Raw genomic sequence first — 20,591 nt, forward strand, 5'->3', positions numbered from 1 at the left:
TAATAGAATCATGTTTTCTTCTTTAAAAAAAAAAATCTAGAGACATTTAAAAGGAAATGGAGTTGCTGAATTCAGAAGCAAATTACTATTTCTACTTAATATTTATATCATTTAGTTGTGTCTAAATAGAATGTAACGAATAACATTATTATTAGTTATACAGCCTCCAGTTAGATGTATTCTTTACATCTAACATCATTTTGCGATTGTGTTGATTGGCTTTATTATTTAATGATCAGTAAGTTATTCTTTCAGTTTTACTGTATATAGGTCTAAGTACAAGCTAAATAATGTGTTTAAAAAGCAAGATCTAGGCCGGCGCCGTGGCTCAATAGGCTAATCCTCCGCCTTGCGGCACCTGCACACAGGGTTCTAGTCCTGGTCGGGGCATCGGATTCTGTCCCGGTTGCCCCTCTTCCAGGCCAGCCCTCTGCTATGGACTGGGAGTGTAGAGGAGGATGGCCCAAGTCCTTGGGACCTGCACCCGCATCGGAGACCAGGAGAAGCACCTGGCTCCTGCTTTCGGATCAGTGCGATGCGCCAGCCGCAGTGTGCTGGCTGCGGCAGCCATTGGAGGGTGAACCAACGGCAAAAGGAAGACCTTTCTCTCTGTCTCTGTCTCTCTCACTGTCCACTCTGTCTGTCAAAAATAAAAAAAATAAAATAAAATAAAAACTGCAAGATCTAAATCCTTCACTGAGAAGCCTTATATTTTAACAGGATAGTAAAGGTACATGTGTAATTATAGGAAGTCCCATGTACAAATACAATTCTGAAGTTACTTTAAAAAGTAATTTCTAGTTGGAAAAGTCAAAATGTTGTTTCTAGAGGAGATGATATATTAGGTCTGGACCTCAAAAAATACTCATAGGTCATACCTAGATGTTGGGTGAACGGTGAAACAGGAGTGACACAGTCTGTGAGTTCCAGAATTGTTCTGGAAGCAAAAGTCATGACCTCTGCTCTGCCCTCCTCCTATCCCTTCTGTGAGAAAGAATGAGAATATAGGAGGAGCCCAGTGAAGAGAAAGAGTCTTAAAAAATGAAAGCTCAGAATGCCATCTTCTGTGGAATCAGGAAATGTCATCAGATTGTTTTTACTTGTTTTATATTTCAGAATAATTTTTAGGGCCGTTTCATTAACAGATGTAGTAAAGTTTCAGTTAATGCACAGAGAAATCACAAAGGTAGTATCTCAAGTACTGTAGGATGCGTTCCTGTTCCCTCAGGCAGTCCAGCTGGTCTAGATTGGTAGGGTTCCTCTTCTCTGGGTCACACAGGGAACCATGGGACTTTATCCCATCGCTCTGCAAGCCTAAGATGGTGCTGTTTTCACATGCTCTGTCAGAGCAGAGTCACTCCTATATCCATCTTCCAGCTTCAGGCAATCAGAAAAAATCCAAAGCCGCATCAAGGTACCAGCTCACGTTGTATTAGACTAAATTTAAATATGAGGCCACCTTACCTTTGAGAAAGACTGGAAAATGATCCCCTCGCTAGATACCCACGCTCCCAAGAAGAAGGGGATAATGGACTTGGAAGAAGTGGTGAACCTGGCAGTCTGACACAATAGGCTTTTTGTTGCCTTTTTTGGTTTTTATAATTTCTCAGTCTAGAAAACTTACTGTTGAAATAATTTTAATACCTTCTATAATTTAACTTGATCTAGATCTTCAGCAATATAGAAAACCTCAGACTACAATTATGTGGTAGACCTTTAAGAGGTTTCTAGTATGACTAGTACAATGTGGCTAATGTAATTCCCAAAATTAAGTTGTGAGATTGAAGTTATGCAGGCACCAAAATAAAAATGTGGCTCATGATCTGTTTCTGTGTTTAGCAAGATAAAATCTGTGAATCTCATATTTATTTGATGGTTCTTCAACAGTTTTCAGTATGCAAAATTGACATTTCTAAAGATAATATAAAGATTATAAAAATCCCATTCTAGATATTGACTTACAGACCACCAAGATAAAAGTATAAATTTGATATGCAGTATGATTAGTTAAGCCATGTTTGCACAAGTGATTTACATCAGAACCACAACTTAGAGTCTGTTCATTTCTTTACTCTGATTGTATCCATTCTGCAATAGGGGCAAAAAAGAAAACGGTAAGAGGTAGATTAAAATGAAAACAGGATAAAATACTTTTAAAGGTCTGTATTATTTTACAAAAATAGTTAAATGTGTTATTTTTAGGAATTCCTTGCAAATTTTAACATTAATGAAAATTCCTTTTAAAGTATGTGGAAGTGTTTTTAATAAATAAGTATATTTTATAAAGTTCATTTCAACTCACCAAGTATTTGTTAAATACTAGTCTTTGAAAGATAATGTGTGCTTTTAATTTAATGTGTTAGAATGTCTTTGTTGCATGGACTCTTTTTTTCCCAGAAGCTACTGATTAAAAGGAATAACCATTTTCTGTGTTGGGCATACATATATTAAATATAATAAAGTAAATCTACCACAGTGCCTTGTACTATATATCAACAAGGTAGTTAAGAGACAAATGAACATTTTTATGAATAAATTTTACACTGAAAATGATTGTTCCAATAGTCCTACCTCCCTAGAGCCAGAGTAAGTTCTGTGACTTAAGGGTGCATATAAGATTAATGGGATATGGCCAAGCTGTATTTTATTTATATATCAATCTCAAAATTACCTAAAAACCTCAAAGGCAGAAGGTATCTAAAATTACATGGGGAAGAAAAAAGAATATTAATCCAGGAAAAAAAATCTCTGCATATATTTTATTTATCAGGCACAAAATTAGTTGTCAAGGTTTTCCCTTGAGTTAGTCTTCCAATTTGCTTTAATTGGAGTCTGAGGAAGGAAACCCAACAGCAGTGGTGATTGAGCATTGACTGGATGGGAGGTAGGAGAAGGGACTGGAATTGATGGCTGACCAAAGCAAGGTAGGATGATGGAATTTAGAAGTGACCCCAGGAGGGACAGTCCACCAAACCAGTACACTAAAACCAGCTAATGAAATGACAAAGACCCGCTCACTTCCATGTGTGTTAGAGACATCCTTCAATCAACTTCATTCAGATCATTTTGATTTTATCTACCAAGTCATTTTTTTGAACATACGGAAGTGAGTGATGCTTTCTGTCTTCAAAGATTCCAAGCAAAAAAATTAAAATAAAATAAAATAAAAAACGAGGGGCCAGTGTTGTGGCATAGCAGGTATAGCTGCCACCTGAAATGCCAGCATCTCATATGGGTACCAGTTCATCATGGCTGCTCCACTTCCAATCCGACTCCCTTACTAATGGCCTAGGAAAGCAGCAGAAGATGGCACAGTGTGTGGGCCCCTGCTACCCATGTGGGAGGTCAGATGATGCTCCTGGCTCCTGGCTTTGGCCTAGTTCAGCCCTGGTGGTTGTGAACACTTGGGGAGTGAACCGATAGACAGAAGATCTTTCTATCTCTTCTTCTCTCTCTGTAACTCTGCCTTTCCAATAAATAAATACATCTTTTACCTAAAATGCCTTTTCCTTAAGAATGACTGTAATTAGCATAGTTATTATTTTCATATAATTACCAAATTCATGGGAAGTTATATAGGACAACCCTCATAAAGAGGGTCAAAAATAATCAAAGGACTCTGCCTTAGTATGACAGAAGCTTTGTGTTGAGGTGGAGATAAGCGAGACGAGTGGTAGGGAGGTGAGGGGAGTAATTCGTAGAACACATGGCACCATTTAAGAACAACCAATTTACTTTCAAACCACTTGCAGACTATTGTATCAATGTTAGCTTATTTTTCAGGAGAGAAGTTTTGTACGTTAGAAGAGTTAAAAAGTCAGCAAAGACCTATTGTTGCTTTATCCATTATTTATTGAGAAGGAAATGAAGGAGGAGAGTGGATGCAAGTCAGAATCACCTCACTGTTCTGAGAGTACTCTCCATTGTTGGGATTTTATATGGTCTGAAAATGCAGATGAAGACTGGGAGTTGTGTGTTTATCTTTGGACCTCTGGAATTAAAAACACTGTACAAGCATTTTCTTCAAGTTACAGTTACTACAATGAACTGAAAGTAGAGCTTTATTTATCCGTGACTTCTGAAGACAAATAGATAGATGTGAATAGATACAGATGTATAATTAAGCCCCATCTTCAGAAATCAGTTCCTTTTAAGCTATGACCATAGCATGAGTGATTTTTCTTCCTAATCAGTTTAGGATCCGTTTAGGCTGTGTCTGAAAGACTCTCACAGTTTATATATTTCAGATTTCCAGCTGCTACTGATCTCTGCAGACAGATGTCATTTCTCTGATTATTTTATCAGGAAGGGAATAAATGAATTCACCATATTGTCAAGAGAAATTATTAAGTCTTGCATACTCTTGTGCATTCCTACTTTTTGGCTTACATAAAATTTAGGCATATTGAGGCATGTCAATCTAACAACTGATAGTGTCCCCAGATGGCCACTTCTTGGGGGTACCACTTGGTTTGTTCAGATCCTGTTACCAGCTCTGTGCTGGTCTGTAGAAGGCAGAAAAAGACTAAGTATCTCAGATCCGTGGGACACAGAGTTGGGGCAGCAGAGACTCCAAATCTGAGCCAAGGAAATTATATCTCAGATTTTCAGGCACCTGGAGTCCTTTTCCATTCTTTGTTTTTTTTTTTTTTTTTTTTCAGAACCTTTTGGATTATACTTGAAAAATTATTCACTTCTTACCAAGAATTCTGCCATTATACGTTTTAAAAATGCAAAATCCATTAAATACTAATATGCTGTGACTCAAATCTTTGAAAGAAAACGTCCTTTGTTTGCGGTTTGAAACCTGCCATTCTATTTGATTATTGCAGAACTTCCCAGCAGGCATATTCATCCAGATTTAATTATTAAACCATAAATGTATCTTTGAAAATTCCCCTTTATATTGAATGCCTAGAAGTAATTCAGAATTGCTTTTTCAGTCTTCCTATGTGGGAAATCAGACTTCAATATGAAGTATGTTTTCAAATGTTTTGGGGAAAATGAACATCACTGAATTGATAATACTATGAGGATGCCATTGCAAACAAGACAGGTGGGTGTGGAGACCCAGTCGGTAGAAACATGCTGAGGCCTTATGGAACAGCTACATATGTGTATCTACCAAAATAGAAGCTTCATGAGGGCAGGGTCCTCATCTGTGTTGCTCATTTTTTGTTTACCTGGAAGATAGCATACTGCTTGCCATTTGTTTGGGGGCTCCATAAAAATTCATTGAATAAATTCCTGCATGAATGAATCAATCATGCTTCACTTACATCCTGCACACCTTCCTTAATACTATCAACAGAAGACTTTGAAGATTATTTTTTTTTTGGTTTGGCATTCAATATATACAAGGGGTCTTCAAAAACTTTATGAAAATGTGTATTTTGCAAAATTATGCATGAATTTCAAAAATTTTTGCATCAAAATCAATTTATCTTTTAACTCCATTTCCCATAAACTTTTGGAAGTACCCTTGTGTGAGTGTGCATCCATACATATTCATGCAGAGAGAGTCAATTAAGGATTTGTTGTTTAGCTGATGCTGATGGCAAAAGACCTCTGCAAAGGTTTTAAGATTTCACAAGAAAGTATAATGAGTTAAATATAACCCAGAGCTATGAAAAGGTTTTCTCTACTACATTTTCCCCCTTAGTTATCAAGAGTATGAAAATTGGAGATAGAAGTCTTCACCACTACAAATGGGAGAAATGGATTCTTGAATAACTAAAAATTCTCTGGAAAAATTTCCTGTGTGTAATTTCTACAGGGACTTCACAGAAAGGGCCTCATAAAAGTAAAACCTTGAGGTGTCCTGGCATTTTTAAGATTATTTGGAAATAATCTTGAAAATTGAATATTTGTTGACTACTGAATTATTCTTCTCTCTCAACATTCTTTTAAAGAAAACCATTTAAATTAATAAAGTTGCAGTTAAGAAGGATCGGTAGTAGAATAAGCCCATATATAGCATTCACAATGAAATATAAAGAGCTGAATGTGTGAAAAATTTTAAAAAGAAATAAATGTGGCTTTTCCTTACTATTTTTCACCACTGTGGCTTTACCTATAAAGTGTGTTTGGATAGTTTCATTAACTGCCAAATATTTTTTCTAGGCAGGGCTGATTTTTTAATTTAAAAATTACTTTAGGCGGTGGGTGTTAAGGCACCGAGTTGCCTGGGGTTACTGCATCTCATTTTGGAGTGCGGAGTGCTGCTGCCTGTCCTACCTGCACTACAGATCCAGCCTCATGCTAATGCGTCTAGGAGGCAGCAGATGATTATCAAGTACTTGGGCCCTGCCAACCATGGCAGTGACACAGATGAAGTACCTGGCTCCTAGCTTGGTCCTGGACCAGCCCTGGCTGTTGCAGACATTAGTAGAGTGGGCCAGTGAATGAAATACTTCTCTCTCATTCTCTGTCTCTGTCTGCCACTCTGCCCTTCAGATACATAAGTAGTAAAAAACTTCCAAAGGTACAATATGGCCTAAAGAGAGTATGTTAACTACTATCACCTCATTATTATTAAACTTATAAAAGAGTTAAAATGATGTGGTACTTGTAGAATGCAATACAAAAAGATATTTGTGGACATCACTTATGTAAGTTAATGTCCATAACATTTCAGGTTTGTGTTCCCTATAATAATTTAGATGTCAACAAAGTCAGTAGAAACTAACCGTTTTTCTTGGGTCAGAATTGGGAAAAGTTTTTAAAAATAAGAAACATACTACAATCTTGACATCAACACTAGACTAAATCATTTATTTACTATTCTATCTTATAAACATATCAAAGCAGAAAACCTCTAGGCTCATGTACAATAAAATATCTCAGCAGTGAAATCAAATAATAAAATGTCAAAGATAAAAGACTGGGAACTCACCAGTGTCTCTCAAATATGGCCTAGAAAAAAAATCTATCCAAACAAGTAGATTTTGCACAGCACGAACCAGATGCTTTCCCAGGATCTACACACATTCTAAGACTGTAGAGTAAGATTTGGTTTACCTTTACTGGGCGTTACTAGATTGAATTAATATCTAGAAAGTTTGTTGTATGGGATCTTATTAACAGAAATGAAGAAGTCTCTTATATCCCATAATTGCCAGTTTGATTTTAAAATAAACTAAAAATTGCTCTTTTTGCTCATTTAAGGACATTGAAGTTTCCATGTATGCTGTTTATGCTCCATGCATTTTTGAACTCTATTTTAATTTAATATCTATATTCCATCTTATAGCAGCTTCTAATATAAAATTTCTGTTGCTTATATTAGAATTTCTCAAAAAGAGGGGAGAAAATCAGACAGAAAACTATTCTTTAACACTTAGTCACCACTGATAAGACAACATAGAACTATATTATTTTGCCTGTGCTTTGTCTGTGGGCACAAGCCCTATGAGTATTAAATATGTGGAAAATAATACATATTATCTTAGTTGAACAAGCTAGTGAAGTGTTCAAAAAATGTGGTCTTTCAGTAAAAAGCAAGTCTTCATGGAGATGCACTCCGAACTTCTGTTTTTCTGGACTCACTTAGCTCCCTGTCAGCATAAAAAACAAACACCACTTAGAAACCTCTACTATTGACTCTGTGTATGCTGCTTTACAATAGTGAGTTAAAATTTGAATTGCATATACTGAGACTCCACAGGTGCTGTTCTGAGGACTTATTGTTTTATAAACTCTCGGTTCATCAAGTTGATGCTTCAAACAACCTCTGCCATACTAGCAGGAAGTAGTGGTGGCTCATGACAATCTGAAGAAGCAAAGCCGTGTACTTTCTGTCCTGAACCTCCCACTGTGACCGCTAAAAGGGAAGAAGATGAGAAGCAAGTAGTTGGTAACACAAAATTACTCTACAGGACGAGAAAAGTCTTGGGCTAAGGCAAGGATCTAGTGGGGTCGCTAACTTCAATAATCATTGAAACATGATTTGAATTTTCTGTAATGGGGTGAAGGAGGGGGTAGCCTTGAGTTTCCATCAGCTGCCATTCTCCAGAGACCAAGGTATCGCGATGTGAATATCATGGTCCCATTTCAACCAGTTATAAATTTCAAAGCCTAGTATGGCTGCCGCGTTCTGCTTATAATTTGACCTGAATTTCTGTTGTAGTTGACATTAAAAGGTCCCATGGAGTAGAGAAAGTTGTACATGGCAAAGCAAAAAATGCTCATTCTGGAGGCTTAGGTTTACGTAAAATCCTATAGTTGGGTTCCTACAAAGCTACAAGTTAAGCAGTGAGACGATTCCTATCTTTAGTTAAGAGCACACAGACTGACACCCCCTGGTTTGAAACCTATGCTTCCCAGCTTGCTCTTCATCAGGAAGCAGCTCATGCAGACAAGGAATTGTAGAAGGGGGTGGCCGTGACTGATGCCACCACGTCAGAAGTTTAGATGAACTTCTTTGAAAGGTAAAACTGACAACAAATGGGGAAGTAAACCATTATGGTTTCCTTTAAAAAAAAAAAAAAAAACACTGCCTTAAGTGTCTTAATTTTCATGTTTTCTGTCCTTGGTGTGTTATAAAGATAATTAAAACATTACTTGGGGCCAGTGGCGCGGCTCACTAGGCTAATCCTCCGCCTTGCGGCGCCGGCACACCAGGTTCTAGTCCCGGTCGGTGCACCGGATTCTGTCCTGGTTGTCCCTCTTCCAGGCCAGCTCTCTGCTGTGGCCAGGGAGTGCAGTGGAGGATGGCCCAGGTGCTTGGGCCCTGCACCCCATGGGAGACCAGGATAAGTACCTGGCTCCTGCCATCAGATCAGTGCAGTGCGCCGGCTGCAGAGGCCATTGGAGGGTGAACCAAGGGCAAAAGGAAGACCTTTCTCTCTGTCTCTCTCTCTCACTGTCCACTCTGCCTGTCAAAAAAAAAAAAAAAATTACTTGGGAAACAGAAATTCCTGACACAGTCATGAGCCACAACCCTGTATATATCAATACTACCATTTAGAATCCTTAAGTATACTATTCCCAAGAGTTAATTTGACTTTGTAATACACATATACTTTGGCTTAAATGCAAATAAACTAAGCATTGAAGGACATAATGTATTCACATGCAGGGTGTTGTATTACATAAATTTACCAGTCACACAAGATTGGTATAACCAGTACAATAGCCAACTTTTATCTGGGGAGTGCCACTGTATGTATTGTGTAATAAAAATTATACAGCACAAATAAAGGCAAAATAGCTGGGAAAACAAGTGCAGGGAGAGAGCTGAGAAAGGATTGTAAAATATCTTTAGGAATATTAACATACATTATTGGCTACACTTTTCCAGCTTTATTCTTCTGACACATTGTCTATATAGTAATGTTTTCATTGTTCACTATCATTTAGGGACATAGTGCACAAGCCATCTACCTGTAAAATCTATAGTTTCTTTTGACAGGATTGTTGCTGTTATTCGGTGTGTGTCAAGTATGTTAGTTGGGTGGTGAATTTATAGCATATACAGTAATTGGCTTTCCTAAACACCCTCCTTTAGAAAAACAGAATGAACTCTAATAGCAGTGAGAAGCACTGGAACACACGTTCTGGTATTCTGAGACAAAGAGCAAAGCTTTCTGAAACATCTGCCCATTATATCAGTCCTGTTTGTTAGAAACACCCTTATGATGATTACCCCAAATTTTTTGTGGCCATCATGTCTGGGGTTATCTCTCCCAATTGTCTATAGCTTTTCCTAAAGTAGATTGTGTACTTTTGTCTTTTCTGGTGGCGATTTTTTGGCATATTTAGATTTGGTAGTGTACTCGTTATTTCTAAGACTTATTGCAGTGTTTTCATTGTTCAGTGTGTGCTTTTGTTTTTCCCATTTGCGTTTTCCTTGATATTGGCAAACTCATTTGTTCTTGTTCTTTCAAGCATGCATTTTGAATGCCCCCTCCTTAATTATGGCGGGGGAGGGGTTAATAGCTATTAGTAGATATGTAGCTATTAGTAGAATCTAGCTTTTAAAATTTGTTTTCCCTCCCTTAATTTATAAATATTTTAATCAATAATGTATCTGTTATTTCCCAAGTGAGCCCTAAGGGGGATGTCTGATGGCCTCACACAAGCCATTCCAGGAGAACAGCCACTCTCAACAGCTGACACCAGTGAGCCTAGCTCGTCTCTCCCTCTCCGGAGCCCCTGTATTTTTAGGTTAGCCAGCAATGGCATACTCACTCCATCACTGAACCAATGAAATTGATGTGTTGTGCAAGTTCCCTCACTCCCTTTTTGCTGAACTTGCACTGTATCGCCCACTGCATATTCAGTCAGAAGCTAGCCTGGAACAAAAAGCCAGCCATCAGAGAAAAAGACTGTCTGTCCTCACCGTAGTAATTGCACTCGATCAGCATCAGCTCTGCATCAATAATTAGACAGGGACCCAATAATTATGTTGGCAGTGAAACAACCCAGTCAAAACTTCAGTGATTTCCATGGCGCGCTTGTCCAAGGGTGGAAACCCACACTGAAGATTGATGCTCCCGCCTTCCTCACAGTATCACAGATGATTAAGACCTGGTGCCCTTTGCATTGTTTGCAACGGTTCATTCCAGTTGTTGCCTTTCTCACCAACTAAAGAACTACACTTGCTTTCATATATGACATACTTGGTTTTAAAAATCTAATTAAAACTTTCTTTTTGGTCCTTAGGTAGAAAGATGGCTCTGCTGAGATGAGCTCTTAATTAATGCACTGAGAGCCTGCGAGTCCCACCTCTCAACAGGAATGATTGACGTCCAAGGATACATAAATTACACTAATTGAGCTCTGCCTCCATGTAGGCTTTCCACAGCCAACTCATCAGAGAAGCTAGGTGAGTAGACCAGCATAAAAAGTTATCTCAATATGTTCTATGCTTTCCCAAAGGGGGGAAGAGGAACTTTCCAGACTGTTGCACATTTATTATCACAGAAGGCAGTTCTTTTCTCCAGTTTTAAGATGTAGGTTTTGTGTTGTAGGGTTTTTTTTTTAATTATAAAAATTAGCATTTTTAACATAGCCATTTAAATTTAAATAATCACATTCTCTTCCCAATTTCTAGGCAGCAAAACTTGCAAGCCAATTACAGTATGCAAAAATCACTTGGCATCATTTGTTGATAATAAATTGTGTTGCATAGCAACCAACGCATATGTTATAGAGGGATTGTTTGAAATCAAATCCAATCTTGGTCTCCGAATTTGGTTGTTAGAAATTTACCTCGTTGTAAACACACCTAAACCTCAGCCTCAATCAAGGAGCACACTGAAATACTTATTTTTTTGCTTATTTCATTCAAAAAAATTTTATAGGTATTCTAAGACTCCTACTTTCTTGAAATTTAATATGCCATCTGGTATAATCTAGATGACCTATTACTGCAAAATGAAATTCATGGCAGAGATGTTAAAAATAAATACAATTATACTATATTAGATATCCCTGTTTATACATAAGTTTTCAATGACAATTTATTTTAATGCCTTAACAGTTATGAAAAACTCAATTATGTTCAGGAGGAATTTGAGAACTTCAGTATATTTAATTATCTATTTAAAAATATCACCAGAATACCTGTATCATTCAGGTAAAATATAAAATATTGGACTGAATTTTACTGTATAAACTTTTCAAGTAAGGTAAGGCATGGAAACAATAAAAAAAATCTATGTTAAGAAATTATAAGCAAAAAGTGATATACCAAAATGAATAGAAGTAGTAAAAGCAAATGATGAAAGAAAAGAAAAACCTACCAAGCAATAGAAATATTACAGTCATAATAAAGACACTGAAGATAATAAATTAGCAAACCTACACATTCCAAAAATCAGCACTAAACAAAAGTAGAGAAAAGGGAGCAACAGGGCACAAGACTAGATGCAGAAAATCCTTAGGGGGCCACCACGGAACTACTAACAAAAAGCAGAAGGAATTCTTTTGTGACTTTGGATTTCTTGAAACATCCAGAAAAACATGTTGCTCCCACACTTTCTTTCCACTCCACTGCACTTTGCTGCACCTACTGTTTCAAATTGGGAAAAATGTGGAGCCCCACTTAAAAAGAAAATCATAAGATGGCTACATTTCTATCAAAATAGCTTTATTATTACCTGTGAGAAAACCTGAAGTGGAGAAAAATTGAGGGATCAGAAAATCCTGAGCTTATAATCTTGTAAAAAATATAAAATGCTTTTAACATTGAGACTATCTCACTATGGCTGAAATAGAATAAAAATAGAATAGCTTCTTACCTGTAACATATTTTTGTAATTTGGTGGCTAACAGTATCTCAAGTTGATGTATCAAGGCTATGGAAATACATATAATGTATTACATTTATGTTTAAAGAATAATTTCAGTGCAATGCACAGCAAATATATACCATGAAAAGCTGAAGTGTTACTTTTATTTCTGTCCTTGTGTGTGCATACCACATTCCTTCATTGTAGATTATATGCTAAGCAAGGTATGATACTTCAGATGGTTTTCTATGAAATTATGCTTGAAATGACCTAAATCTATTGTTATCTCTTGGGAATTTATGTGTTTAATAATCATGAAAAGGCAGTATCACTGTGTGCTTCATTAGTCTCCTATCTGTAGAAATATTTATTAGTAGGAAAAGTAACCATATGTTCAAAATGTTGGCAAATAATTCTGCTTGAATTCACTGGTTTTTAATGCACTTTAACATTACTCTTTCGATGAAACCTCAGTGTGTTTTAACAATACTACTTTGGTGATACCTGAGGCTACAAGTTGGTGGAATGTACCTTAATTAATATCAACTTTTTTCTTCATATGTCATGTGTAGTAATGAAAGCTCTGAGGCCTGACAGAAAACCGTAGGTCGTTACAAAATGGGGCACATTCTAGCCAGCGTGCCTCAGATGGAACCATTAATGTAATAATCCATCACTCAAGCCGAGAAAATCCGCTCACTCTCCTGTTTCTGAATGTGGCTGACCAGAGCCAAGTTTCCAGTTATGACATTACATCACAACCATGCTGTTGTTCATTGATACATGAACAGACGTGACAAGAGACCCACTGATCACCCTCTAGCTACTTGCAGTGGAAGAAAACCTCAGTAAACTCTTCTCTGATCTTCAAAACAGAGCACTTATCATGTACTTACAGCTTTGATCGTTTGTTGGGGAACTTATATTATTTCTTCATTTAGCATTCATATAATTCTTCAGATGTGGGGCTATTCAGTTAGCTGGGCAATTTGTTATTCCACTACTGTTTGATCTCTGGGTTAATTACTCGCTTGTAACTTTAATAGCAACTTTAAAAAATGGGTGGGTTTATTTAAAATAATAGTTTTTACCTTGTTATAAAACAAATATAAAGAAAAAACAACAAATGTCCTCTAATATCTGATTATCTCCCTGCCAATATAATTTATGTCATTATAATTTTCACTTATGAAAAGTAGTGACATCTCCAGTTAGGAAAGAAAAACACAAAAATTGACAACTGTTCCTCTCCTCTGTTTTAATTACTAGTTACAATTTCTTAATACTTCTTTCCTAGACATGCATGTCCCTTTAAATATCTACTTATTGTTTATGTATTCACTTGACAAATATTTAGGTTTTTTTTTTTAACATACCAGATGCTATTATTGTACAAGGGTGATAACACTGAGCAAAGAAAATTTAAAAAAGAAAACGATTTTCTGGACCTCATAAAGCTTATTTTCTTATGGGAGGAAACAGAATGAGTAAGAATACATGTGTGTGTATGTATGTGTGTATTTGAGACAGAGGGAGGTAAATACTATGGAGAAAAACAAAATTGAGAACACAATTAGAATTGTAAATAAGGAAAGTCTTATTAAGGAAATGCCATCTGAGAGAAGACTTGAATGAGATGAGGGCAGAAACCCTAAGAATCTCTGGGGCAAGAGGTCGTAAGTGGAAATTTCTGAGAGAGAGTGAGTGGGAGGAGGCTAGGAGATCAAAGCGGAAGGGAGCCGGGCTGCTGGAGCTAGAATAGGCAGGAGTGTGGCTAGAAGCAGGAGGGTAGGGGAGGCACACCGATGACTGAAGTTGCTAAGAAATTGGAATTTGTAGTCCATGTGAGACGGGAAGCTTTTAAAGACTTTTCCCTGGATGTGGAAAGTTGGAGGGTGTTGGGGACAGAGATGTCATGATCTGATGTTTGTTTTTTGAGGAACTTCCTGGACGCTGTGTTGAACAGCCCAAAGAAGAGAAACAGCAGACAGGGATGTTAATAAAGAGGCCATTGTGCTAACCTGGGTGAGAAATGATGGTGGCTTGAACCAAGGTGGTAAAGAAGGAAGTAGTAATATGTGGTTTTACATCCCACATATATTGTGAAGACAGTATCACCAAAACTGGTGACGAATTGAGTCTCAAAGGAGAGATCCAAAAGAGCCAACAATGACCACAAACTTTTGATGCAAATCTCTAGAGGGATGGAGTCATACTGCTACTGGGATAGGGAAAACCAGTAGGAACAAGTTGGCAGGGCTCAATTTGAACCTGTTATTTTGAGAAGCCTATTAGCTGTTTGCTTGGAAATGTGAAGTGAATCACAGATTTGGGAATCTTTTTGTGGATCCTGTTTCAAGATAGGAATTTAAGAATTCTAAGCATGTAGGCATTTAAGTCACCTGATTGGGTGTAATCACAAAAGTGATTGTGGAAAGAGAAAAAAGAGTGAGCCATGGCTTGAGCATGGTACTTCCTCGTCTTGAAGAATTCAAAACTCTGACCACTAGCAGACAAGTGGCAGGAAACAAGAAATGGGTAGTTTTCTAGAAGGTAAGAAGCAGCCACTTGTAAAAATCTGTCTTTTAATCGGGAATATGAAGACTGGATTGAATGAGCAATGTTAGTTCCTCGCTGGTTTGAGGAGAGAAGGAATCTAATGGAGTAGGCCCAAGAGAATGAAAGAAGTTGAGAGAAATCTGTGTTGCCCACGTGTTTGAAGGAATGGAGCTATGAATAGCGATTCATAGATGAGATGATAGCTAGTGGCAGAAGGTGGGGAGTTGGTTACTTTTTAAAGATAAGAATAGTGATAGTTTTATATTTGTTCACGGAGAGTGGGAAACCCATGATGGAAGAAAGGAAGAACTGTTGATGTTCTTAGATACACCTTGGTATCGGGCCTGATGCAAACATGGAGGGGTGAATCACTGAGGAGAACGTGGTGTGAATTAGCCCAAGTGCAGAACGGTGGGTGACAAGGATGGAGCTCATGCAGGATCTCATCTAGCTTCCTTCTCTAATTTATTTTTCATTCAATGAGCAAGGTCATTGGCTGAGACTGAGAGTTGTGGAAGAGATTTGAGGACAGAGCTAAGTGTACGAAATAGTGATTGGGGAGACAGTATAAATGGAGTGGGGAAATAACCTGGTATCCTGGAAGCACAGAGGTACCATGGATGCTAGTGCTCACAGATGGAGGGCGAGACCAGTCCATATGGTAGGCTGGCTGTGTTTGGCGTGTGGAATTATAGAAGTGCATATATGGAGCAGAAGGACAAGTGAGTTTGTCAATGGTGGGATGTTGCCAAGGGAAGCTCAGGGGGAACAAGGGAGTTGACAGTGTGTGTGTCAGGATGTGATCACAGTCTAGGATTGTGACATTTAAACTGCATAAGCAGATAAGTGAGGTGGTGGGAGCCAGAGGAATGGCTTTGGAATCTAAACATTATAGGTATAGTTGTAGAATGAGTAAACAAGCTGGAATGGTAGAAGGAGATGTGTGTCAAAGAGTGTGATGCCAGACAGGCGTTTGGTACAAGAATTAAGATGCTGCTGGGGATGCCTTCATCCCACATTGGAACACCTGGGTTTGAATCCCAGCTTGGCTTCCCATTCCAGCATCCTGCTGATGCACACCTGGGAGACAGCAAGTGATGGTCCAAGTAATTGAGTCACTGCTACCCACCTGGGATACTTGGATTGAGTTCCAGGCTCCTGGCTTCAACCTGGTCCAGCCCTGGCAGTTGCAAGATTTGGAGAGTGAACCTGTGGTGGAAGATACCTGTCTCTGTTTGTCTCTCTCTGCCTTTTAAATAAATTAGCAGATAATCTTTAATTTAAACAAAAAAGTATGGGATGCTAAAAGTTAAAGCAATGGAGACAATTCAGTTATTCATAGTGAAAGCAAAATCTAGATTTGTGGCCATGTAAGTGGTTAAAAGTAGAGCACGGGATCTTTGACACTCAGAAGTGGTGACCATGATGTTAGAAATATCAGTATCGATATTCAGTCGCCCAGAATTTTGACAGGAGGAATGTTGGAGAGATTGACAGTAAATCCGAATAGAAAACCTTTAAGAAAGTGTATGTGTTATTGGGGGGTGGGGGGAGAGTGCTATAGATGATTACAAATGGATGTAAATTGTATGTAGGCTAAGGATGTGCAACTCAAAAATAGGGTATTGAAGGAGAGAAAGGGGGTTGTGGCCTCTAAGTCGTCATAAGGAACAGATGCGGGCACTTTTTCTTTGGCTGCAAACTCCCTATTTCTAGCTACTTAATTATCTATGTATCTTGCTCTACCGCAACACCTTTCATTCTAGTTGATGATCTCTAAAACAAACAAAAGCCCTATTTGTTTCTCTCTTTATCAACCGTAAGTCCCTGTTTCCTGACCTGTTTGTTCTCCTACTGATCAGCCCTTTTTTTTTTAAACTTACACGGTATAAAAGATATTTATAATTATTGTTTTGCATGTCGCTTTTTCTTTTCTTCTGTTGCATTTTATGAACACAGAGATATGTGACTCATTCTTTTTAACAGCTGCTTACTTATGGCTGTGCCAAAATTCATTTAGTCAGTACTATTTTCCACTGATGTAGTCTTTCCTTTCAATTTGTAATCTCTGCCTGTGTATATATTTAAGAACTTGTGCTGCTATACTAAAGGTAATTCCCATTGCTGGGTCAAAGATCATGTGTATTTAAAATTTGCTTATGTATATACCCTTATCTGACTTCTAGTAAGATATTACAAGCTTAATATGTCCACCAACAATGAGTGAGGAAGCTACTATCTTCATACTCTCACTCTTACCAACATCACTGATTAAGCATTTTGATTTCCATTTTGGCAAAAAAGAAATCTTTCCATCTGTTTATTGGGCATTAGATTTGTTCTCTTTCTATAAAATGCCCTTGCTATTTTTTTGACTCTTTAAAAGTAAATCGATCTTTTTATTTTGAAGTCATTGTAGATTCTCATGCAGTTGTAAGAAATAATACAGAGAGATACTGTGGACCTTTTACCCTATTGCCCTGAATGTAAATGCCTTGCAAAACTTAGTGTGCTATCACAACCAAGATAAAGACATCAATACCATCAATAAAATACTTTTTCCCAATTTTTTGCCCATTTTTCTACCATGATCATCTTTTTATGACTGATCTGAATTGTTTTCTTGAAAGTTAAAAATTATCTTTTCACACATGTTAAGTGTATATATTCTGCCAGATTTTTATTTGCCTTTTCATTTCATTTATGGCATTCCTGGCAAATTTTTTTCAGTTGTTTCTTTCCTTAAGATTTCTGGGCTTTGCAGCCTTCTTGGAAAAATCTGTCACTTTTGTCCAGAAATTTACCTTCTAGAACATGCATGGTTATATTTTTCACTTTAAAATTTAGATTCATTTGAAATTTATTTTTGTGCAAAACATTAGGTAAAGGCCCAGATTTGTTTTTTCTTCAGTTACTCAGTTTTTCCTATTCCATTTATTTCAAATAATACTTAGTTTATAAGCAAATTTCCCTATGTGTTTGTGTTCATTTCTGAGCTTACATTAATCTCTGTCATCCTCTTCCATGTCTTCTCCAGTATCAGCCATTTTGATTACTGTACCATTGTAATCCACCTTACTACTTGATAAGACTTACTCCTCAACACTTTCTCTCCTCCCTAAGAATTCTTCTAGCAATTTTTAAATACTTATTTTTCAACCAAAAATAATTGAATAATTATGTCAATTTAAAAATCTGTTGATTGTTTAAAATTTGAATTATTAATAAATTCTGAGATATATTTGAGGAAATTCACTATCATTGTACCATATATATGATACATTTTACCATTTATTGTCTTTTGAGTTTTCAGCAGAGCGTTAAGGTTTTCTTACATAAGCCTTACACATTTTATATTTTAAATACATGTACAAATGTATAGTCTTTGGCATTAATTTGATCAATAGAGAAAATATTAAACACTCAGATGTCATCCAACTCATTGCACATTGCTTTATAGATACTGGACTATTATTCCTCTATCTAAGGCACTTGTTCCCAACATAAAATATTTTACCCATATTTTTGCTAGTGGCAATTTGTACAATAGCCAGAAGGTAAGTATAGGAACAGATTTTTCATGTTTCCAGAATAAGGTATACCTGAAATGAGCATCCTATATACATGGGAAGAGTAAGTTGTAAAAATAAAATATGTTAGGTTGGATAATCATCTATAATGTTAACAGTCCAATTGCTTGTCATGTAGAGGAAGGTTGTGCTTTAATTAAGCAATAAGACATGACAAGGTGTGAATTATGGAGTAATAATTCTTGTCTAGTATATTGTTAGACAAGAGGCCGAGGGCCAGGTGTCACAGCGTACACCATGCATAAATTATTACACTGTAATTTAAATCTAAAACATTAAAGAATAATTCTAAAATATTATTTTTGGTAAATTAGAAATATGAGTTAAATATATTTCTTAAATTCTATGTTAGATGACATCTACTATAATACTGTAAGGTCAAGATGCTTAAAGCATTTCCCTTCAGCAAAAGAAAGCAAGAAAACATACTAAAGTGGGTTTCATAATTGATTATTCTCTAAAAATATTGTTACAGATGAAGTTTATAGGTAGAAGATAGATTAATTCGACTTTTCCCTTATGATTAGAAAAAGATGGTGGGGGGTGTGTTTTGAGAAATTTTAAGAGGGGTCCTCTTTGGCTTTGTTCTTCACAAAGTAGCACTAACAAATAAATAACTCTAACATAAATCTTCCTCAGGAAAAAAATGCGGCTCTACAACACCTTGACAAGATGTAGAGCAATTTTTACAGAATTTTGGGTTCTTTTAAAATCAGTGTGATTTGTAATCCTAACAGTTTCCCCTGTAACATACCATTTCTAAGGTCCTCTTTTGTAAAGACATTAAAACAGATCTCTTATCACAAGAAAACACATTGTTTGAAATGCTGCTTTTTAAAAAACGAAAACTCATTTTCTGCCCATTCAAAAGAAAAAATGTTTGAGGGCGAGTATGTGACTGTAATAAAGAGAAAGTCTCGACTTGCTTTTCATCTGCAGAGCACTCTGGCGAGAAGTGTTTCAAAAGACGACTTCTTTTTAAAGTTGTTATACTTTTGTGCTTTCATTGCCAATATTGTATACTTTTAGGATGGTTGATGTGGTGGGCTCAGCTTCTTTTGTGAATATTGGAAGATGAAAGTCATATTACAACCTCAGACCATTGATTTAGTGTCAGGTTCTCCTTTGTTTTTAAAGATGTATGTATGTATGTATGTATGTATTTAGAAGGCACAGAGACAGAGAGAGAGAAGCAAAGAAAGAGGGAGCACTTCCAACTGTTGGGTCACTCCCCAAATGCCCACATAGCTGGAGCTGGGTCACACCCAAGCCAGAAACCAGGTGCTCCAACCTGGTTTCCCACAGAGGTGACAGCAAGCCAAGTACTTGAGCCATAATCTGCCAGGTGCACTACCTGGAAGTTGGATGAGAAGTAGAGGCAAGACTGGACCCCAAGCAGTGCTTTAACACCTGCTTCCTCAGGTTCCTTTTTAAATTAGTATACTTTATTGTCAAAGTGTGGTGACCACAGGTAGCCTCATATACATATCAGTTGTCCTCAACAAGGTGTTTGTACATTAACTCCAGAAATACCCCTGCCAAAAATATGTCCCTCAATATCTAACCATAGTACTATTAATGAGTTATTCCTCAAAATTAATACTTGTGTCTCTAATAGTCACTTACTAAAATAGATGTGCTCCCTTGTCAGTGACAGGGAACCCAGTTATCAGCTATCTCTTGGCAGGGATTATCTTTTTCCCTTAGTCCATACAGAAAGCACAGAGGAAACAGGATACAGGAAAGGAATGCTGTGTTGGACAGGAAAGAGGAAGAGTATGGCTATGAAAATTGGCCGAGATACTAAAGATCCTAAGGTACTGGAAGAAGACTAGAAAGCACATTTTGTTCATGTTTGAGGGATGGCAGAACCTGAAGAGGAGGAAACAGAACTATGAATTCTTTAAGGCAGGCATGGACTATATCTTAGTGCTTGGTATGTATTCTAGAGGATGAAAAAGATAAGAAAATCGTATTTTCAGTTCTTCATAGTTGAATCAGTTCCATCACATGTGCTAGTCCACAGGCCTATCATATAAGCAAACTAAAGGCAATTTTAGTCCCCTTTTTTCTGGTTTCTGTTTGGCAGATCTCGGCAAGACTGTTCTACTCGGTGGCTTCAATTACTCCTTTTCTAGAGAGACAACGCAAAAGTATTTTGTGTCAATTTTTTTGTTGTGTCAAATCAACCAAAAGAAAGTACTCA

At 37.1% G+C, this 20,591-nt stretch overlaps 1 protein-coding gene across 6 annotated transcripts in view; it reads left to right on the forward strand.

Annotated features, from left to right (window-relative positions):
• LOC138848472 (uncharacterized) overlaps positions 1-20,591 on the forward strand; it is a 749,635-nt gene that overhangs the window by 435,598 nt on the left and 293,446 nt on the right. For all 6 annotated transcript variants that reach the window (XM_089325513.1, XM_089325508.1, XM_089325509.1 and 3 more), the window contains exon 3: positions 10,666-10,828. In XM_089325513.1, the coding sequence (XP_089181639.1) occupies positions 10,666-10,669 (4 nt within the window). In that variant the 3' untranslated portion in view covers positions 10,670-10,828. The remainder of the gene's footprint in view (positions 1-10,665; positions 10,829-20,591) is intronic.

The sequence above is a fragment of the Oryctolagus cuniculus genome, chromosome 2 (assembly GCF_051225735.1).
Source record: "Oryctolagus cuniculus isolate XC-2025 breed Fujian yellow rabbit chromosome 2, ASM5122573v1, whole genome shotgun sequence".
NCBI lineage: Eukaryota > Metazoa > Chordata > Mammalia > Lagomorpha > Leporidae > Oryctolagus > Oryctolagus cuniculus.